The sequence below is a fragment of the Sminthopsis crassicaudata genome, chromosome 3 (genome assembly GCF_048593235.1).
Source record: "Sminthopsis crassicaudata isolate SCR6 chromosome 3, ASM4859323v1, whole genome shotgun sequence".
NCBI lineage: Eukaryota > Metazoa > Chordata > Mammalia > Dasyuromorphia > Dasyuridae > Sminthopsis > Sminthopsis crassicaudata.
The window spans coordinates 508258425-508277312 of NC_133619.1; the positions used below are offsets into that span (position 1 = coordinate 508258425).

General features: G+C 36.5%; 1 protein-coding gene across 1 annotated transcript in view; it reads left to right on the top strand.

Moving 5' to 3' along the window:
* NARS2 (asparaginyl-tRNA synthetase 2, mitochondrial) overlaps positions 1-18888 on the top strand; it is a 171923-nt gene that overhangs the window by 95811 nt on the left and 57224 nt on the right. The window contains exons 8-9 of the mRNA XM_074303965.1: positions 16927-17025; positions 17130-17167. Of these exons, the coding sequence (XP_074160066.1) occupies positions 16927-17025; positions 17130-17167 (137 nt within the window). The remainder of the gene's footprint in view (positions 1-16926; positions 17026-17129; positions 17168-18888) is intronic.

Sequence of the window (18888 nt, forward strand, 5' to 3'; positions counted from 1 at the left end):
AGTTGCATTAAATGTGTACCCGTCCCAAAAGAATTCCTAGGAGAACTCAAAAAAGACTTTAACAATCAAATGAGAAATTGAGGGGAAAAAATAACAACCCAAGAAAAACAAGAAGATTATAAACAGAAAGTCAACAAACTAGAAAAAGAGATCCAGAGTCGTAAGGGGAAAAATGATGGCAGATCCTGAAACACTATATACTGACAACCAAAAGAACTAGGGTTGTGGTAAAATATATATATATATAATATACAGCAAAATTAAGTATAATATTGGAAAGAAAAAAGAATATTCAATGAACTGTTAGATTTTCAAACAAATGAACTCAATAGAAGATTTAACAAATAAGAGCCAGTATCAAAGACTAATTTCTCTTTTTTTAATAATAGCTTTTTATTTTTCAAAATACATGTAAAGATAGTTTTCAACACTCACCCTTACAGAACTTTGGGTTCCGCATCCATCTCCCTTCCTTCTCCCCCCTCCCACTAGACAGCAAGCAATCCAACATAGGTTAAACAAACATGTGCAATTCTATTTATCATGCTACACACACACACACACACACACACACACACACACACACACACACACATCAGATCAGATCAAAAAGAGAAGGGGAAAAAAAACAAGCAAGCAAACAATAACAAAAAAAAAAAAAGGTGAAAATGCTGTGTTGTGATTCTCACTGTTACCACAGGCTCCTCTCTGGGTATATATAGATGGCTCTCTTCATCATTGGAATTGTTCTGAATCATCTCATTGCTGAAAAGAGCCACATCTATCAGCACTGATCGCGTAGTTTTGTTGTTTCTGTATACAGTGATCTCTTGGTTCTACTCACTTCACTCAGCATCAGTTCATGCAAGTCTCTCCAGGCCTTTCTGAAATCTTCCTCCTGATTATTTCTTACAGAACAATAATATTCCATAACATTCATAGACCATAACTTATTCAGCCATTCCCTAGCTGATGGGCATCTATTCAATTTCCAGTTTCTGGCCACTACACAAAGGGCTACTACAACATTATCAAGAGACTCAGTAAGAAGGACAATTCTGAATATAATGTGTTTTTTCATATTTGCTTTTTTGAAATGGAAATTTATTATTACATATTTTGAATCCTCTCACGTTCTGCTAGGCATATGACAATTTTTTTCCCTTTTTAAAAAGTTTTTTAAAAAAAAAAAGTTACATTTTACTTCTTAGAAAAATAATCTATTTAACTTAGTTTCTGTATTGAAAGTAAGTGATCTTATTTTCCCTGGAAATCTCCAGTGAAAGTTAAAACCAGAAAGAAAAGAGAGGGGGAAGGAAATAGAATGCACCAGAATGTGCCAGTCAATTTACAAAAGTTATTTTATTTGACACTCACAGCAACCCTGGGAAGTAGGTGCTGCTATTATCCCCATTTTATATTGAAGAAACTGAGGCACAGATGAGTTTAGTGATTTGCTCTAGATTACATAGCCATAAGTGCTTGAGGCTGGATTTGAACTTCCTTGTTTTCAGGCCCATGTTTTATCACTATATGCCATCTAGTTGTCACTAGGAGCAAAGGACTAACAAAAAGCGTTAGACAACACATGAGTAGGATTGAGGGGAAAGAAATGGGGCAAACCATAACTGCTCCTTGCAGTGAACAGAGGTCAACCAAAGGGACAGCATAGCAAGTCATACTATACCCACAAACCGAGGAGGCTGGCCTGAGGAAGGGGACAGCCAGGGTCCTGAAGGCTTCATTACACTCAGTGCAGTGTAGGTAATTCATGCCTAAAGTGATGGCCTGGAATGAGACAGAAAAGACTAGACTGTTCTTCACATACTTTGTTTATTAATTTTAGAAAGAGTTTCACCACAAATGGTGATTATAAATTCCAGTATTTAAAAGGAATTAGCCCTCCAGGTGGGGGGCATATTGAGAAAGTCTTAGAGATTTCTCCCAGCAGGAGGCTTCTCTAATTCTGTGTTCATGTTTCAATCAGGCTGTAGCATGGTGTGGGACAAGATGTGGTTTGAGCTGGAAGGAGAGTGTGCAATTCAGTTCTCTTACTTTACAGAATGAGAAAGAAACTTGTCAGTGCTCACATTGGGAGTAAGCAGGAGAGTTTGGTCCAGGCCTGCAGTTCCAGATTCCATATTGTAGAGTACTGAATCACGTTTTCTCTCATGTTCAGTCCCAAGATTCTGTGATACAGAAAAAGCAACCATGGATTGAGAGACAAATACCAGAGTTTAAGTTTTAGCCCATTTTATTAAAAGATGAATAACCTTAAGCAAGTCACTTAACATCTGGACTTTCCTTTTTTCATTTGTAAAATGATGAATTTGGACCAGATGATTTCCATGGGCTGTCTAATACTAACATTCCATAATCCTTAAGAATTTATTTATCCACATAATTTCATTTTTTATTTATACCAGATAATAATTGTTTGTTGCCATGCTTTTTTTTAAGGACTTACTACATGTTAGGCACTGTGCTAAGCATTAGAGCTACAAATACAATCAAAAATAAATTTAGTGCCTGACCTCAAGGAGAAGAAAAGGGACATCCATGAAGATATCTAGAGAATTGAATCCTTTATCAGAGAAACCTGTAATTTTTTCCCATTATGATCGCTAACTGTAGTGTTCTGTTGTCTCTAGATTGTAATTGTTCTCTGGGAGATCTCTTGGGGAGCTTCTGGGGAGGCAGCCTTAGTTTTAGTTCCAGTACCAGTAATCCCCAAAATGCAGCAGGAGTTAAAATCCGGATCTTATATCGTATCCTTCAAAGTCTTGAATCTTTTCCTGTCAGAATTTCTCCAGCCAGCTTCAGTCTCCAGCTCCCTCTGAATCCAAACTCTCCAGCCAGCACAAAGGTAGACGTGGGAATGAATCAGACTCTGCCTCCAAGAGTGTGGGATTGTGGGTTTCCCAGAAGTCAATCCTAGTTGTGAATCTCCCGGAAGTCCATGAGCAGGCTTTTCCTTTAGACTTGTGAATCTGCTGGACTTGCGAATCCACTGAATCCTGGCTCTGAATCTCCTCAAGCTTCCTTGAAGTTCTCCTGGAAAGTCTCCTTGACCCAATCCAGACTGACTCTCTCCACTGAGTCTTGGCTCCTTTTATCCTCCCAGAGAATGGGCTTGTGGGAACTCCTTACAGAACCAATGAGCAAACTCTTTTAAAGGTTTGAACTCCTTTCAGAAATCTAAAGGTGTAAACTCCTTTTAAAGGTGTGAACTAAGCACATTACCTTGTCTCAACTTCTGGCCCATAACATCTGCAAAAATCCTACCAGTATGTGAACTGTACTTGTGCCAGTTAAATGAAATTATGTCTGAATTTTCCCAATCAATGTATGGTATCTGTACATTTTATTTGTATATACCCATAACTTTGATAACAAGCTGCTTGTATGCTTATGCTTACTATGTTCCAGGCACTGTGAAGAAGTCATTAGGAATATGCTATAAGAATAGGTCATTATAAATTATAATCATCAGTTTCTTTAAAAGGTTCATGATTTTATAAACTCACATGTTCCCTTTAGAAATAAAGATTACAGCCCTTCAAGTCTTAGAACAGTGGGTTCTAAACTTGAGCAATATTCCCAACTGCTTTTCTCTCTCTCTCTCTCCCTCCCTCCCTCTCTCTCTCACACACACACACATACACACACACTGTCATACACTAAATAAAACAATCTATTCAAATAAAATTAAGAATTCATCAGAGTTCTTATCACAAACAATTCTTAACCATGTAATAATTACGCAACATATTTTAAAATGAAGCCCTTTGTAATTTTCTTATTTATAACTTATAAAAGTAATAACCATAATATTTTAACATAATGAATTCAACTTCCATCTCAGTTTTTGGGAAAAAAACTATTTTATAGTTAAGATTACTAATTTAAAATTCTTTTTCAACTACTTATCAAAATAAGTTGTTTTTTTAATAGCAGAAAGTTATTTTGTAAATAATAAATGTTAAAAATTTTGTCACTTTGATAATTAGCATTTATATATAGTTTGCCAGGTAATTTAAAAGTGACCAGATGAGTTCTAAGCTTCCTTCAAACATTGAATCTGTAATTGTAAATTAGTCTAAATGTATATTTGAGAAAAATAGAATGAATAAAATCAATTTTCAATCCCCAAATTTATCATTACCAGGAAATGCTTAGGTGAAAATGTGTTCCTTGTTTTTGTTTGTTTTTTTAAAACATATACCAGTAACAATAAATAATTGGAAAATGTTACTAAGACAACTGCTATCTAGCAGATATTTTTCATTTAATTTCATCTCATTTAAATCTGACCATAGGATAAAAGCAATTTGGCCTTAAAAAAACAACCAAAAAGATAGGCATTTTAATTTCTACTCTTCCCTTTGCTTCCCAGAAGCTTTCCTATCTTGAAATCTTCCTATCTTATGGATGGAATTATGTTTCTTCTCTGTTATATCATGTCAACAACCCTGAGAGGAATTATTATCCCTATTTTACAGTTAAGGAAACCTGAACAGGTTAAAGGCTCACATCCAGGCTCATATCATTTGGAAGTGACTCCCCGCCCCACTCCATCCACTGAGCCACCTAATTGTCATTTATGTGAGAAACATCTTTGCTTATGTCAGCTTCAAAGGTTTCTTTGGATGTTTCTCCTGAAAGCACACAGATGTTTGTTAATCAGAACTTTCAAAAGCTGAGACATTGTAAAAATTCAGATAATTTTTTATTAGAGAAAATTTTAAGTGGTTACCTCTAAGTGTTCTACTTTACTTTTTTAAATTGAAGAATTTGTAGGGATTATTATATCATATATCCTATCCTATCATATCATAGTAGATTAGATTAGATTATATCTTATTATGTTATATTGCCCAGACAGCTAGGTGGTTCAGAGCATAGAGTCAAGAAAACCTTAGTTCAGATCCAGCCACAGACATTCACTCTGTAACTGGCAAGACTATATTTTACACATTTGCACTAATCTTCTATGTGTATAACTCCTACATAAAATGCATCCTCTTCTTTCTGTGAAAATAAACTTCAAACCAAAATCAACAAAAGCAATACGAACAAGGTAAATTTTTCCCAAGTGACCAACAAATGCATTGCTTAATTGCTGGTTGATTGATTCAAAATCAGCTTTAAGTACTTAGTAGCTATAACTCTGAGTAAATCGCCTATCTTTTGTTTACCTCAAGTTTCCTATAAGATGGGGATAATAATAGCACCTACCTCCCAGGGTTGTTGTGAGATGTTAGGTTGTAATAGTGTTTGTAAAATACTTGGTAAACCTTAAAGCACTCTGTAAATGTTAGCTATTTTTGTGTTCAGTTCCAAGTGCTTTGTTTTAAAAAGGATATTAACAAGCTGGAATGGGTCTAAAACAGGAGGCTAGATCTGGAAACTGTATTATGAAGAATGATTAAAGGACTGGAGTTGTTTAGCTTGATGAATTGAAAACTTAAGGATTGATCATAGCTAAAAGACCATTATCAGTTATTCAGCATGCATTTATTAAGTTCCTGGTATAATTACAAACACTGTCATGTGGAGGTTACAAATCCAAAGAACAAAACAGCCCTATTCCTAAGAAGCTTACATTCTAGTAAGTGAGATGCGTACATAAAGAATAAATATAAAGAGGATAACTAAAAAAAAAATTAAATAGAGGGTCATTTGATAAAGAAACTTCATTTAGAAAATGGGATTTGGACTTCACCTTAAAAGGGCGGAGGGGGGAGGTTATATGATGCAGAGCTGAGGAGGGAGTGCATTTTAGACTTAAGGAATGGCCAAAGTAAAGGCCCAGAGATGGAAAATTTGTGTGAGGATTAGGAAGAAGACCAATTTGACTGACATAGAGTATTGGGGAAAAAATAATTTCCACTGAGGTTGGAAAGATAGTTACAAAGAACTTTAATTGTGTCATGGAATGCCATAATGGAAGGAAATGTTTTAAAACAGCACCATTAAAGTGCATAAAGAGGTTTTTTGTTTGTTTAGTTTTTTTATGCCAGTTTCCTGCTACTATAAGGGTTAAATAAAAAGCTATATAGATCTTCTCCCAAGAATGTTTTGGGAGGATATACCTGCATTAGAATAGACCAGATGAGTTCTAAGCTTCCTTCAAACATTGAATCTGTAATTGTAAATTAGTCTAAATGTATCTTTGAGAAAAATAGCATGAATAAAATCAATTTTCAACCCAAAAATTAATTACCAGGAAATGCTTAGGTGGAAATGTGTTCCTTGTTTTTGTTTTTGTTTTTTTTAAACATATACCACTAACAATAAATAATTGGAAAATGTTACTAAGACAACTGCTATCTAGCAGATATTTTTCATTTAATTTCATCTCATTTAAATCTGAACATAGGATAAAAGCAATTTGGCCTTAAAAAAACAACCAAAAAGAATTAGAGGAAGTGAAGGAAGACATTCCAGGCACAAAGATAGCCTATGTACAAGCAAGAGATAGATGATAAGATTGTTGAGTATAAGGAACATTAATGCCAATAAGGCTAAGAGCCCACTGAAACCCCATTGTGAAGGGGTGAGGAAAGAATCTCCACAGAGCAATGTCAGGGAAATTAAGGGTGGTCAGTATCCCATAGGAAGAAGTGTTCTCCAGTGTCAGTCACTGAGGAGAAGTTAGAAAGACCATTGCATTTATCCATAAGAATCATTGGTGACCTTCAAGGGAGCCATTTCAACTCATATGTATCTTCAGAAAGCAGAAAAGGGACTGAGAACTAAATGGGAGGAAAGTGGAAGAAACATCTGCAGTCAGCTTTTGTGGTTTGAGGGAATGGCAATGTCAGGTGAAGAATTTTTAAGGAAGAAAGAGATACTGAGATATGTCAGTAGCAGAAAAAAGTCAGTGGATAAAAGAGATTGAAAATTCATGAGAAAAAAAGAGGGATTTGAAGGCCCAATCTCCTGAGGAAGCCAGGAGGACATGAGCTTAAGAAATGGAGTAAAGAGTGGGTATTTGCAGGAATAAAGGTCACCTCTTCCATTGAGACTGGAGCAAAGGAAAGAATAGAGAAAAACTGAGACAACTTGAAGTGTGGCAGGAAAGGTAGCTCTTGTCAGGTCAGGAAACTATAATGTGAAAGAAAGAAAAGGGGGAGTGTAATGACTAGAGTATAGAAGAGGTTGAAATAGGTGCTGTGGAGAGTGTGATAGAATGTACCAGTGAGGGACCTGGGGGAGACTGGATGACATAAATTCAGAGTGGACCTAGGTATATGGTTTTATGTTTTCTTTAGCATTGCTGAACAGTACAGGAAGAGAAGCAAAGACAAATGATGTGAGTAATATGGAATTGAATTTTGGAAAGGAATAGACAGCAATAGGAAAATGAGGTAAGGGAGTCAAGAGTCCAGAGCAAGATAAAGTTGAGGAGATTAACTTGAGGATCTAGATAGTAAGGGGGGAAAATGAGGTCAGAGCACAAAGGCAAGGGATTGGGAAAGCCTGGAGGGATGGAGTAACTAGAAGTCAAGGTGAGAATGGACACTAGGTTCAAGAAGGGTGGAGCAAAGAGGAAGAGCTAGAATTTCAATAGGTATGGTAAGATAGAAGCATTTCAGTTATATCTGTGAAGGTGAAACACTTGTGGGTGAAGATGAGAATGTATGACCAAACCTTTAAGTGGTCAGACTTGAGTGAAGGTACAGATTATAAGAATTAAGGAGGCAAATGAATTAAGAAGCCAGATTATTTGAGGGTATATGAGCACAAAAAAATGAAGTCAAGGATAACAGTGGGGAAAGAATGTGAAATACTGAACTTGTTGGAAAAGGAAGGAAAATGGAATGAGAAACAATAGAAGAAATTAACAAATGCCAGTATCTTAACAGGGTGATGAGTCTAGAACAAGTGAATCTCAAAGAAAGAGAGGACTACTGAGGGAAGGTAAATCGGGGTAGGCCTAGGAGTTTCACTGATTAACAAAAAGCATGCCTTTCTCCTGAGTTAGTTTGTTTCACAGATGTCAGTAGCAGAAAGGCTTGAAGTGAGAAAAGATACAGCTAATGCTGGAGAGGATGATCAAAGATGGAGAGGGTTTAAGGAAAAATTATCTACATAGAGGTGATGATCATACTAGTATGTACAAGACAAAATTCTGTTAAGAGGTTTAGGATTAAAATTGTGATGATTTAGTAGATTAAAGCTTTTTCTGAAGGCTATATTTGCATATTTGGAGACATCAACTGCTTCCTTCTATTATGGGCCAGAACTTGAAATAAGTCATGGAACTGATAGAGACAGTAGTTATCTAGTTTAGCATGGTGGTTAACTATTCTCTAGTTCAGTATGTGTACTTAGTACTTACTATAGTGCTACAAGATTCACACCTTTGATGAAAGACCATATAAGCTTGGACAAACTCAGCCAGAATCAGAACTAGTGGTGGCAGGCTGGCCTCCTTCACTTCTCCACTGAAACCAAGATCTGGAAGGCCTCCAGAAAAACTATTCGAGCCCCAAGGAGAGAAGACTTTGAAGAAGACAATAAAGGATTTGGACTTTAACACCTGGCTGCATTTGGGGTGATTACTAAACTGAAACAAAGGCTGCTCCCAAAGACCCCAAGAAAATCTCAACAGATGGGAAAACTGGAAATTAATATGGCAGAAATTAAATATGGACCCACACTTAACACCATATACCAAGATAAGATCAAAATGGGTCCATGATTTAGGCATAAAGAATGAGATCATAAATAAATTAGAAGAACAGAGGATAGTCTACCTCTCAGACCTGTGGAGGAGGAAGGAATTTATGACCAGAGGAGAACTAGAGATCATTATTGATCAGAAAATAGAAGATTTTGATTACATCAAACTAAAAAGTTTCTGTACAAACAAAACTAATGCAAACAAGATTAGAAGGGAAGTAACAAATTGGGAAAATATTTTTACAGTTAAAGGTTCCGATAAAGGTCTCATTTCCAAAGTATAAAGAGAACTGACCCTAATTTATAATAAATCAAACCATTCTCCAATTGATAAATGGTCAAAGGATATGAACAGACAATTCTCAGATGATGAAATTGAAACTATATCCACTCATATGAAAGAGTGTTCCAAATCACTACTGATCAGAGAAATGCAAATTAAGACAACTCTGAGATACCACTACACACCTGTCAGATTGGCTAAGATGACAGGAACAAATAATGATGAATGTTGGAGGGGATGTGGGAAAACTGGGACACTAATACATTGTTGGTGGAGTTGTGAAAGAATCCAACCATTCTGGAGAGCAATCTGGAATTATGCCCAAAAAGTTATCAAAATGTGCATACCCTTTGACCCAGCAGTGCTACTACTGGGCTTATGTCCCAAAGAAATACTGAGGAGGGCAAAGGGACCTGTATGTGCCAAAATGTTTGTGGCAGCTCTTTTTGTTGTAGCTAGAAACTGGAAGTTGAATGGATGTCCATCAATTGGAGAATGGTTGGGTAAATTATGGTATATGAAGGTTATGGAATATTATTGCTCTGTAAGAAATGACCAGCAGGAGGAATATAGAGAGGCTTGGAGAGACTTGCATGAACTGATGTTAAGTGAAATGAGCAGAACCAGAAGATCACTGTACACTTCAGTGCTGTATGAAGATGTATTCTGATGGAAGTGGATATCTTCAACATAAAGAAGATCCAACTCACTTCCAGTTGATCAATGATGGACAGAGGTAGCTACACCCAGAGAAGGAACACTGGGAAGCGAATGTAAAATGTTAGCACTACTGTCTATCTACCCAGGTTACTTATACCTTCGGAATCTAATACTTAATGTGCAACAAGAAAATGGTACATATATTGTATCTAGGTTATATTGTAACATATGTAAAATATATGGAATTGCCTGTTATCAAGGGGAGGGAGTAGAGGGAAGGAGGGGATAATTTGGAAAAATGAATACAAGGGATAATGTTATAAAAAAAAAATTACTCATGCATATATACTGTGAAAAAAATATATAAATAAAATAAATAAATAAATGAAAAAGAAAATAAAAATGTGCTCAGGAAAAAAAAAATAAGAAAATCTCAACAGAGAATATTGCATTTTAAAGAGAATATTACATCCTTCCTTGTTATGGGCCAGAACTTGAAACAAGGTACTAAGTGGAATTGAGGAGACAATAGTTAAATCTAGTTTAGCATTGATTTAATCCTACACCAAATAATGGTTTCCTAGTGATGTAATGATTGGAGTATACTCGGTGTGGGGCATATAAGCAAGAAGCTCTCAGGGCCGGAAGAATAAGTGCAGGAGAAGCTCTCTGCCGCCTCAACCAGAATTCAGTCGGGAAGCCAGACTTAGGGGAGATTCAGGAGCGAGAGAAGGCAGTCAGGAGAACGAGGAAGACCTGAGAAGTGGCTGTCCTCCTTTGCTTCTCCACTGAAACCAAGACTACAGAAGGCCTCTAAGAAAGCTAACTGTGCCACAGGAAAGGAGACAAGACTTGGAAAGAGTCAATAAAGGATTTGGACTTTAATATCTGGCTGCATTTGAACTTCCCAAAAAATGAGCCTGTTTGATAATTGCTCACTTGAGCTGGATGTTGTATAAAACTAGTTTAATTTCCTCTTCCCAGTGAGGATGAAAGTGGAGTCTCCAAAGCTTATCTCCTTTTATTGCCCCCAGCTATCTTCCTCCACCCTATACTCTTTGCTAGTTCTTAGAATTGATAAAAATGCTCTGTTTATAAGTTACAGATCACTTCCACTATCTTAAATGATGTCATTTTATCTTACTTCCTTTGTCCTATATTTTAGTTTTATATAAGTCTGAAAGTATGTAATAATAATATATTTCTGTAATGTTAGCACCTAAAGTAACATTATTTATGTATTGAATGAAAATAGTTTGATAAGCCCAAAGATTCTAGCTTCTGAAATAAAAACTCATTGTTTAATAAAAATTGCTGGGGAAATTAGAAAATAATATAGCCAAAACTAGGCAAAGACCAATATCTTGCACTATATACCAAGGTAAAGTCAAAATGGGTACATGATTTAGACATAAAAGGTGATACCATAAACAAATTAGAAGCAAGAATAATTTACTTTTAGATCTGTGGAGAAGGGAAAAATTTATGACCAAACAAGTGATAGAGAACAATATGAAATGCAAATAGATAATTTTGATTATATTAAAAAGGTTTTACACAAAGCCACTGCAACCAAGATTAAAAGGGATGCAGAAAGCTGGGGAAAAATTTTTACAGCCAGCATTTCTGATTAGCTCTCATTTCTAAAATATATAGAAAATTGAGTCAAATTTATAAGAATACAAGTCATTCCCCAATTGATAAATGGTCAAAGGACATGAATAGACAGTTTTCAGATGAAGCTATCTATAGAAATATGAAAAAACATTCTAAATCACTATTGATTAGAGAAATGCAAATTAAGACAACTTTGAAGTACCACCTCATACCTGTCAAATTGATTAATACTTTAGAAAAAGAAAAGGATAAATATTGGAGAAGATATAGAAAAATTGGAAGTAATGCATTCTGGAACCATTCTGGAAAACAATTTTAAATTCTGTCCAACAAGCAAAAATATTTCTGATGAAAAATACTAGCCATATCCAGAGAAAGAACTATGGTGTCTGAATGCAAATCAAAACATAACTATTTCCACATTTTTTTTCTTTCTCATGATTTTTTTCTTTTTTTGTTCTGATTCTTCTTTCACAGTATGACTAATGTAGAAATGTGTTTAACATGATTGGATATGTATAACCTATGCCAAATTGCTGTCTTGGGGAGGAGAGAAGGAGAAAAAATAATTGGAACTCAAAATCTTATAAAGTGAACATTAAAAATGAAAAAAAAAAGGCTATCAAAGCATAAAAATAGCTAAATAAAGGAAAGCAGTTAGAAATATAATATTAGAATAAGGGTTCTTAATTTTTTTAATTTTGAGGATACCTTTTTGGAATAATATTTATAAATGAATATATAGGATTATAAAGAAAATCAATTATTTTGGGTTATAATTATCAAAATGTTATTTTAAAGTGTTTATGGGCCCCAGGGTAAGAACCCCCACATTAGAACAACAAAAAGTTTCTTAACATGTACTTGTTTTATGATTCTCTTTAATTGGAATATTCATTAATAATTTAATTTGGACTTTTGTGTATTTGGTAATGACCTCAAAGGAAAAAAAAATAACACCAAAATGTCATTACATTTTGTTCAGTGGAAGTTTAAACTCTTAAGAGGGAACAGAAATTTTCTAAGAATTGCAGCATGAAAAAATTATCAACATATTTGGAAATTCATATGGGTGCTGCCAAAAAAACCAGCTGTGACCAAAATTGCTAATCATTTTGTGTACTTCTTGGGTTTTTATATACTAATCAGTTGATGAATTAGCTTATGTTCAGTAAGAAAAGCTTTAAAAACTGAATTGCTACTAAACAGAAACAAGATCCAACAAAACTCCTGTAGCAGACTAGTTATATATATATGCTTGTCCTGATCTTGCAGATTTTGTTTTTAAGGTTTGTTTTTTCCAAGGGAAATTCATTTACCTTCCCTTTAAAATGTCCTAAGAAATTATTTTCATCATGTGATCCCTTTCCTAAAGAACTTTAATGCCTACCAAATTGATTTGAACCTCTCTACCATTTTCCAGACCCTCCCTAGTCTTGCTTTCTATGCTCAATCCAAAAGAATTTCCTATTGTTTCTTAATACAGACTGCCTCCTCTGATTAGGCTGTGGGCCTACATTTACCCTCCATATTACCTCTGCAGTATTCTGTACTTGCTATTTTTCCTTCTAAGAATGGGCTTTCTTTATCCATCCAATTCCTGAAAATTTTACAAGACCCACTTCAAGTTCCTTGCAAAATGTCAGAATTAGAAGAGTCCACAAAGGCTGGCTCGTCTAGCCCAAGTCTCTGCTCTGTACCCAACAAGTCTTCCACCAGGATTAACTGGAAGATATCTCATGAGGGACTGACTCCTGCCTCATTGGGAGTATTCTCTTACATCAAGGCTTACTGTTCTCTTAGCTCTTCCATTTAGGGCCACACAAAAGAAGTCTAGTCCCTTCCTATTTGACAGGTCTTTCAAGAACATGGAAATAGCTCTAACTTCTCCCTTACATGTTCTCTCTGTCCGAGGTTGTGGTTATTGTGTCTGACTTTGTGTCTTTGATTGTCACCCATATCTGATTCTTGAGGTTTTCTTGACAGAAATACTGGAATGGTTTGCCATTTCCTTCTCCAGCTCATTTTACAGATGAGGAAACTGAGGCAAGCATGGTTATGTGACTTGGTCAGGTTCACACAGCTAGAAAGTGTTTGTGGCTGGATTTGAATTTAGGTCTTTCTGATTCCTGGCCTGGCCCTCTCTTTACCATGCTACTGGTTGCCTGTCCTTTGTTCTATTAAGCATCTAAATTTCTCTGATCAGTCCTCTTCATACTCCTGGTTATATTCATTTCATGATGTCCTTTATCAAATATGGCACCCAGAAATGAATAAAATCCTTCAAATATGGTCCCAGCATGCTGGAGTACAGTAAATTATTCTCTCCTTATCCTAAATACCTTGCACTTTGCCTCAAAAAATCTGGAATCTGAGAGTTGAAAGGAAATCCCTATCATAGCACATCATTCAAATAATCTTGTAAGGAATTTATCATTGTGCTTGGCACATCAGTAGGCACTTATTAAATTTTTTTTTCTTCTTTTCTTTCCTTTCCCCCCTCTGCATCTAGGAAGCAGAGTGGTTAAAGAGCTACCTTGAAGGCAGGAAGCCCCCGGTCAGATTTTACTTCACACACTTACTAGCACTGTGATCCTGGGCAAGTCACTTTATTTCTATCTGCCTTAGAGTCATAATAGCACCTACTACACCTGGTGGTTGTGACAGTTAAATAAGATAATCTCATTGTGAAAGCATTCAACACAGTGCCTACATGTAGTAGATGATTAATAAAAGCTTGTTCACTTCCCTTCAATTCCTTCACCTCCAAAAAAGAGGAATCCACATCCTCTCTAAGGCAGCCCATCTACTTTTGAAAAGCTTTAAGTTTTTAAGGAATTTGTCTTGACTGTGATCCTAGATTTCCATTTTTGCAATGTCTGCCCATTGTTCTTAGTTCTGTCCTCGGAAGACAATAGAACAGACTTAATCACTCTTCTAAATGATATCCCTTCAAATAAACTGCGTGCTATCATATTCCCCTGAATCTTCTTTTCCAGAGACTAAGTATTCTCCTTAATTCAGTCCTTATGTTGATGAGAATTTGGTAAGGGGTACCTGAATGAAACTAGTTAGTATTAATTGAGGTCTAGTGGCAAGTTCGGGTTACAGGGAGTCAAATAGAGCTCTCCTACAACCCCTTTGGATTCGGCGCAAGGATACAGAGTTAAATGAGGTTTAATAGTGGTGCAAGAGTCCCTTGTAAAGGAATTTACAGACCCGAAAACCTAGATTGATAAAAGAAGTTTGTTATGGGGTTTGGAAGTAAGGTTGATGGTAGAAAGACACCAGGGCCAGGGCTGGCACCGGATGGACAGGAACCCTTGACATGGCCAGCGTAAGGATGCCATGTTTGGGGCTCCTGCCCAGAGTGGACTCCAGTTTTGCCCCTTTTATAACCGGGGTGGGGGTGCGGCTCTTTTGGTACTGTTGAAGGGGCCTATGGGTGGAGTCCCAGGTTGGTTCCTGGCTGGTTTCAGCCAAGGTTAGAATTTGAATAGAATTCAATGGGTTTTTAGATAAGTGCTTGGGGTGGGGGTTGGGGGAAACCTGAGCTGATCATTAGAATGGGGGCTAGGACAGCCCAAGTTAGCTCCGATCCCATGGGGGCTGGGAGCCCCAGATATCTCCCATTGAAATTCATGGGGGCTGGGAATTAGAAAGGAATCTTAACCCATATCAATGTCACATAAATTCGAGGCCCCCTTTAAACCATAGCACCCAGAACTGAACATGGTGCTCCTAAAGAAGTCTGATGAACAGAATACATTTCCTAAAATGTTTCCCTTTTAACATATATCTAAGGTTGTATTAGCTCACATTGAGCCTTGCATTTTGCAGTCCATTTAAACTCCCAGATCTTTTTCAGAAGAACTATTTTCTTTCTCCCTCAAAACTTTTCTTCCTAACTTTACTATTACTATTAAAGGTACCAGCCAAGTGATCCAGTAAATAGAGCACTGAATTCTGAATTCAAATCCCAGCTCAGAGACTTAAAATAAACACTTTACTAGCCATGAGACTCTTAACCCTGTTTGCCTCAATTTCCTTATCTGTACAATAAACTAGAAAAGGAAATGGCCAACCATTCCAGTATCTTTACCAAGAAAACTCCAGTCGTGGGCCGTCAGAAATAACGGAACAATTGTCAAGAGCAATGCCATCTTCCCACTCACTCCAGTTAGCTACCAGTATAGGCGTTGTCAACCCCCCCCCCCCATTTCCTATCCACTCCGCTCCCAAGTCCTGTTGATTCTGCCTAGCTCCCTCCTGCCCTCTGACCCTGCCACTCTTATGTAGCACATAGCATCCGATGCCAGGGCTTGTTTTTATTGTTGTCAGTTTTATTTTATTTGGGGGCAGAGTTGTACTTTTGTTGAGACTTGGTCCCAAGTACTGGGATCAGGAAGACTCCTCTTCCTGACTTCAAATCTGCCTAAGTCACACTTAGCCGTGTGACTCTGAACAAGTCACTTGTAAGAAACAAAAGAGCTCCACTGATACACTGCTGAATTCAGGAAAGAGCTATTTTGCATTCATGTAAGAATGGGTGCCTAGGTGAGTAGACACACCTTTGAAACTCCAAAAGCAGCATTTTATTTCCTATCCTGAAGCACAAGTCCCTCCTTAATTGGATGTTACAGAAGTTACATATCATGAATGTCCACCCACCATTACATGGCCAGTCCCTGCTCCCAAGGAGCTTCCATTCAGAGGGCTATGTGCAAAGAACAAAAGATCTCAGGCCACCAGCCCTGATTACAGAAGTAGTCCCTGCCCCCAAGGAGCTTACGATCTTTTGGGCAAAGATAGTCTCTGCTCTTGATTATTCCTTGATGTCCTTGTGGGTTTCAGTTTTCTAACTTATTTCATTTCTCCAACTTAGTTTTCATAATTGTGGAAACCAAATGCCCATCCATTTCTCACATCACTTAACCCTGTGAGCTGAAAGAAATGCAAACCACCACAGTATCTTTGCTGAGAAAACTCCCAATGGGGCTAAAAAGAGTCAGAAATGACTAAAACAACTGAACAAAAGTCAAAAGTACAACATAAGCCCATAGAAGGACATTCCCAGAATACAGTTGAATAACTATACTTAATAGCATGATTATGACTAAAAATAGTTGTTACTTTCCTGTAATATAATTTATCTTTTATACAGAGAAAAGGTTTTAGTAAAATAAAATATCCGTTAAAGGCTCTACATTTTAGGAAAATATGTACAGATATGAGCTACATGATACTGCAGTTAGGTGGATTTGGAACCAATTTTACTTTTGTTTCCAAGACAATGCTGATTTCCTTTAAATTCATTCAGAAGCAGAAACCCTTACAATATATTTAACTAGTATAAGATCTGTGGTGCTAGTGTTCTAGAATATAAAATCACAACTTTCAGCAGAAAAGACTGACTAGTAGAAAGGATGTTGATGTTGGAATATGGAACCTGGGCTTACCCTTCTATCTATTTAGCCTTGAGCAAAGTTATTTCAATGTTTTAGCCTCACTTTCTTTGTAAAATGGAAAAAACTAACACTTACACTACTTGTCTCACAGGATTGTTATAAAGGGAATGTTTTGTCCACCTTAAACTACCATAGAAATTAGAAATATGGTTATTATTAATGTCCATTTGTTCAGTCTTTTTCAGACAGTTCTATGTTTGTTTCTAGGTTATGGAGACACTCTTCAAGACTACAACAGAAGCTGTTCTCTCAAATTGTCCAGAGGATGTTGAGCTTTTGCATAAATTTGTAGCTCCTGGTCAAAAGGTAATCAATTTAATATTTAAGTATTGTTTGGAAAAAAATTAAACCTTGGTTCCTACTAAGCAACTTTATATTAATAGGAATATTTTTTCTTTTTTGTTACAAAGGACAAGCTTGAACAAATGCTGAAAAATAAGTTTGTAATGTAAGTAGAAACATTTCACATTTATTATCTAAATGACTTGATAGTTTAGAGATCTGCTCGATAGTGTGCATTCTTTCCATCAAAGTAGATAGCAACTCTTCTGTGCCTTAATACATTGTTTATGAAAAGCTAATGGCTATCTGATGATGAAAATTTGCTACAAAAGGAAAAAGAGGGACATAGCTACTTATATACATATCATATGTCTCACAGTGAGAAAAACTACCATAATTGTTTGATTCCAGGCATGGAATTCCATATTTGACAGCCAATCATGTTTTCATGAGATATTAAAAGGAAAATTCAGAATTAACCAAAGAGTAATTTTCGTTTATAGCAAATTGAAAAAATAGATTCAGAAGACTCATGCCTACCTACATCATGCTATAGTCACCCCCCAGACTTTTCCCAGGTACAAACTTTCACCTTTAACAGTTTCCAGACTGGGGGCTGCACATGCTGTTTTTTACTATTGGCTTCATGACAATTCAGAAGCTCAAATAAAAGCTCAAAATAATAGTGAATCATGGAGGATTCTGGGAAGATGGTAGAATAGATCAGTAAATTTCAAGCTCTCCAGATTTCTCCCACAAACAGAACTAATTTGTGTGTGGAGTCAAGGGGTCTGAGTGTGGGAAGATTGAGGGAACTTTGATAATTAGGAACAGCAGGCCTAGCTAAATTTCAGAGCACACTCAATGAATGCAGAGGCAGTGAAGCAGGGATGCTGTAGGAATTTGCAGGAAGGTAGAGCTTTTGGTTTGGGGTTCCAGATCAGAGGGAGAGATGAAATAAAGTTAGAGGTACCGTCCACACACACACACACTCCAGAATTAGTGCTTACACTAATACTTCTCATTTTTTAAAAAAATGAATCAGCAAAGAAGAAAAAACCCAACCATAGAAATTTTCTACAGGAATAGGGAAAACTGGGGTTTGTCTTCAGAGGAGGACACAAGTAAAAAAAAAAAGCTACTTCTGGGGGCAGTTAGGTGGCGCAGTGGATAGAGCATCAGCCCTGAAGTTAGGAGGACCTGAGTTCAAATCTGACCTCAGACACTTGACACTTCTAGCTGTATGACCCTAGGCAAGTCACTTAACCCCAATTGCCTCAGGGCAGAAAAAATCTACTTCTATCCCAAAGAGTAACATTAAATGGCTCCCTGCCCAGAGAGAATTTATAGCAGAGCTCAAAAAAGAATTTAAAAATCAAGTGAGAGACATTGAGGAAAAACTAAAATAAAAAGATTATGGGGGGGAAAAAAAGGGAACCAATTAGAAAAGGACATACAGAATCTTAAAGATGAAAATAACTCTTTGAAAAAGTTGGGCAAGGGGAAACTAGTGAAGCTATGAGAGACCAAGAAATAGCAAAACAGAATATAAAGAATGAAAAAATAGACCAGATTGTAAAACATCTTAGAAAAAAACAACAGATCTGGAGAAAAGATCAAGAGAAAATAAAAGAATAATTGGACTACTTAAAAGCTGTGACTAAAAAAAACAACCTTGACACAATAATGGAAAAAATAATCCAAGACAAATTGTCCTGGACTGATAGAATATGAGGAGAAAGTAAAAATAGGAAAAAAATCTACTGATCACCACCTTAAAGAGATCCTTTGTGGAAATCACATAGGAATATCATTGCCAAATTCTGAAACCCCCAGATCAAAGAAAAAAGTTTGCAAGAAGCAAGAACAGAACAGTATGCTGGAGCT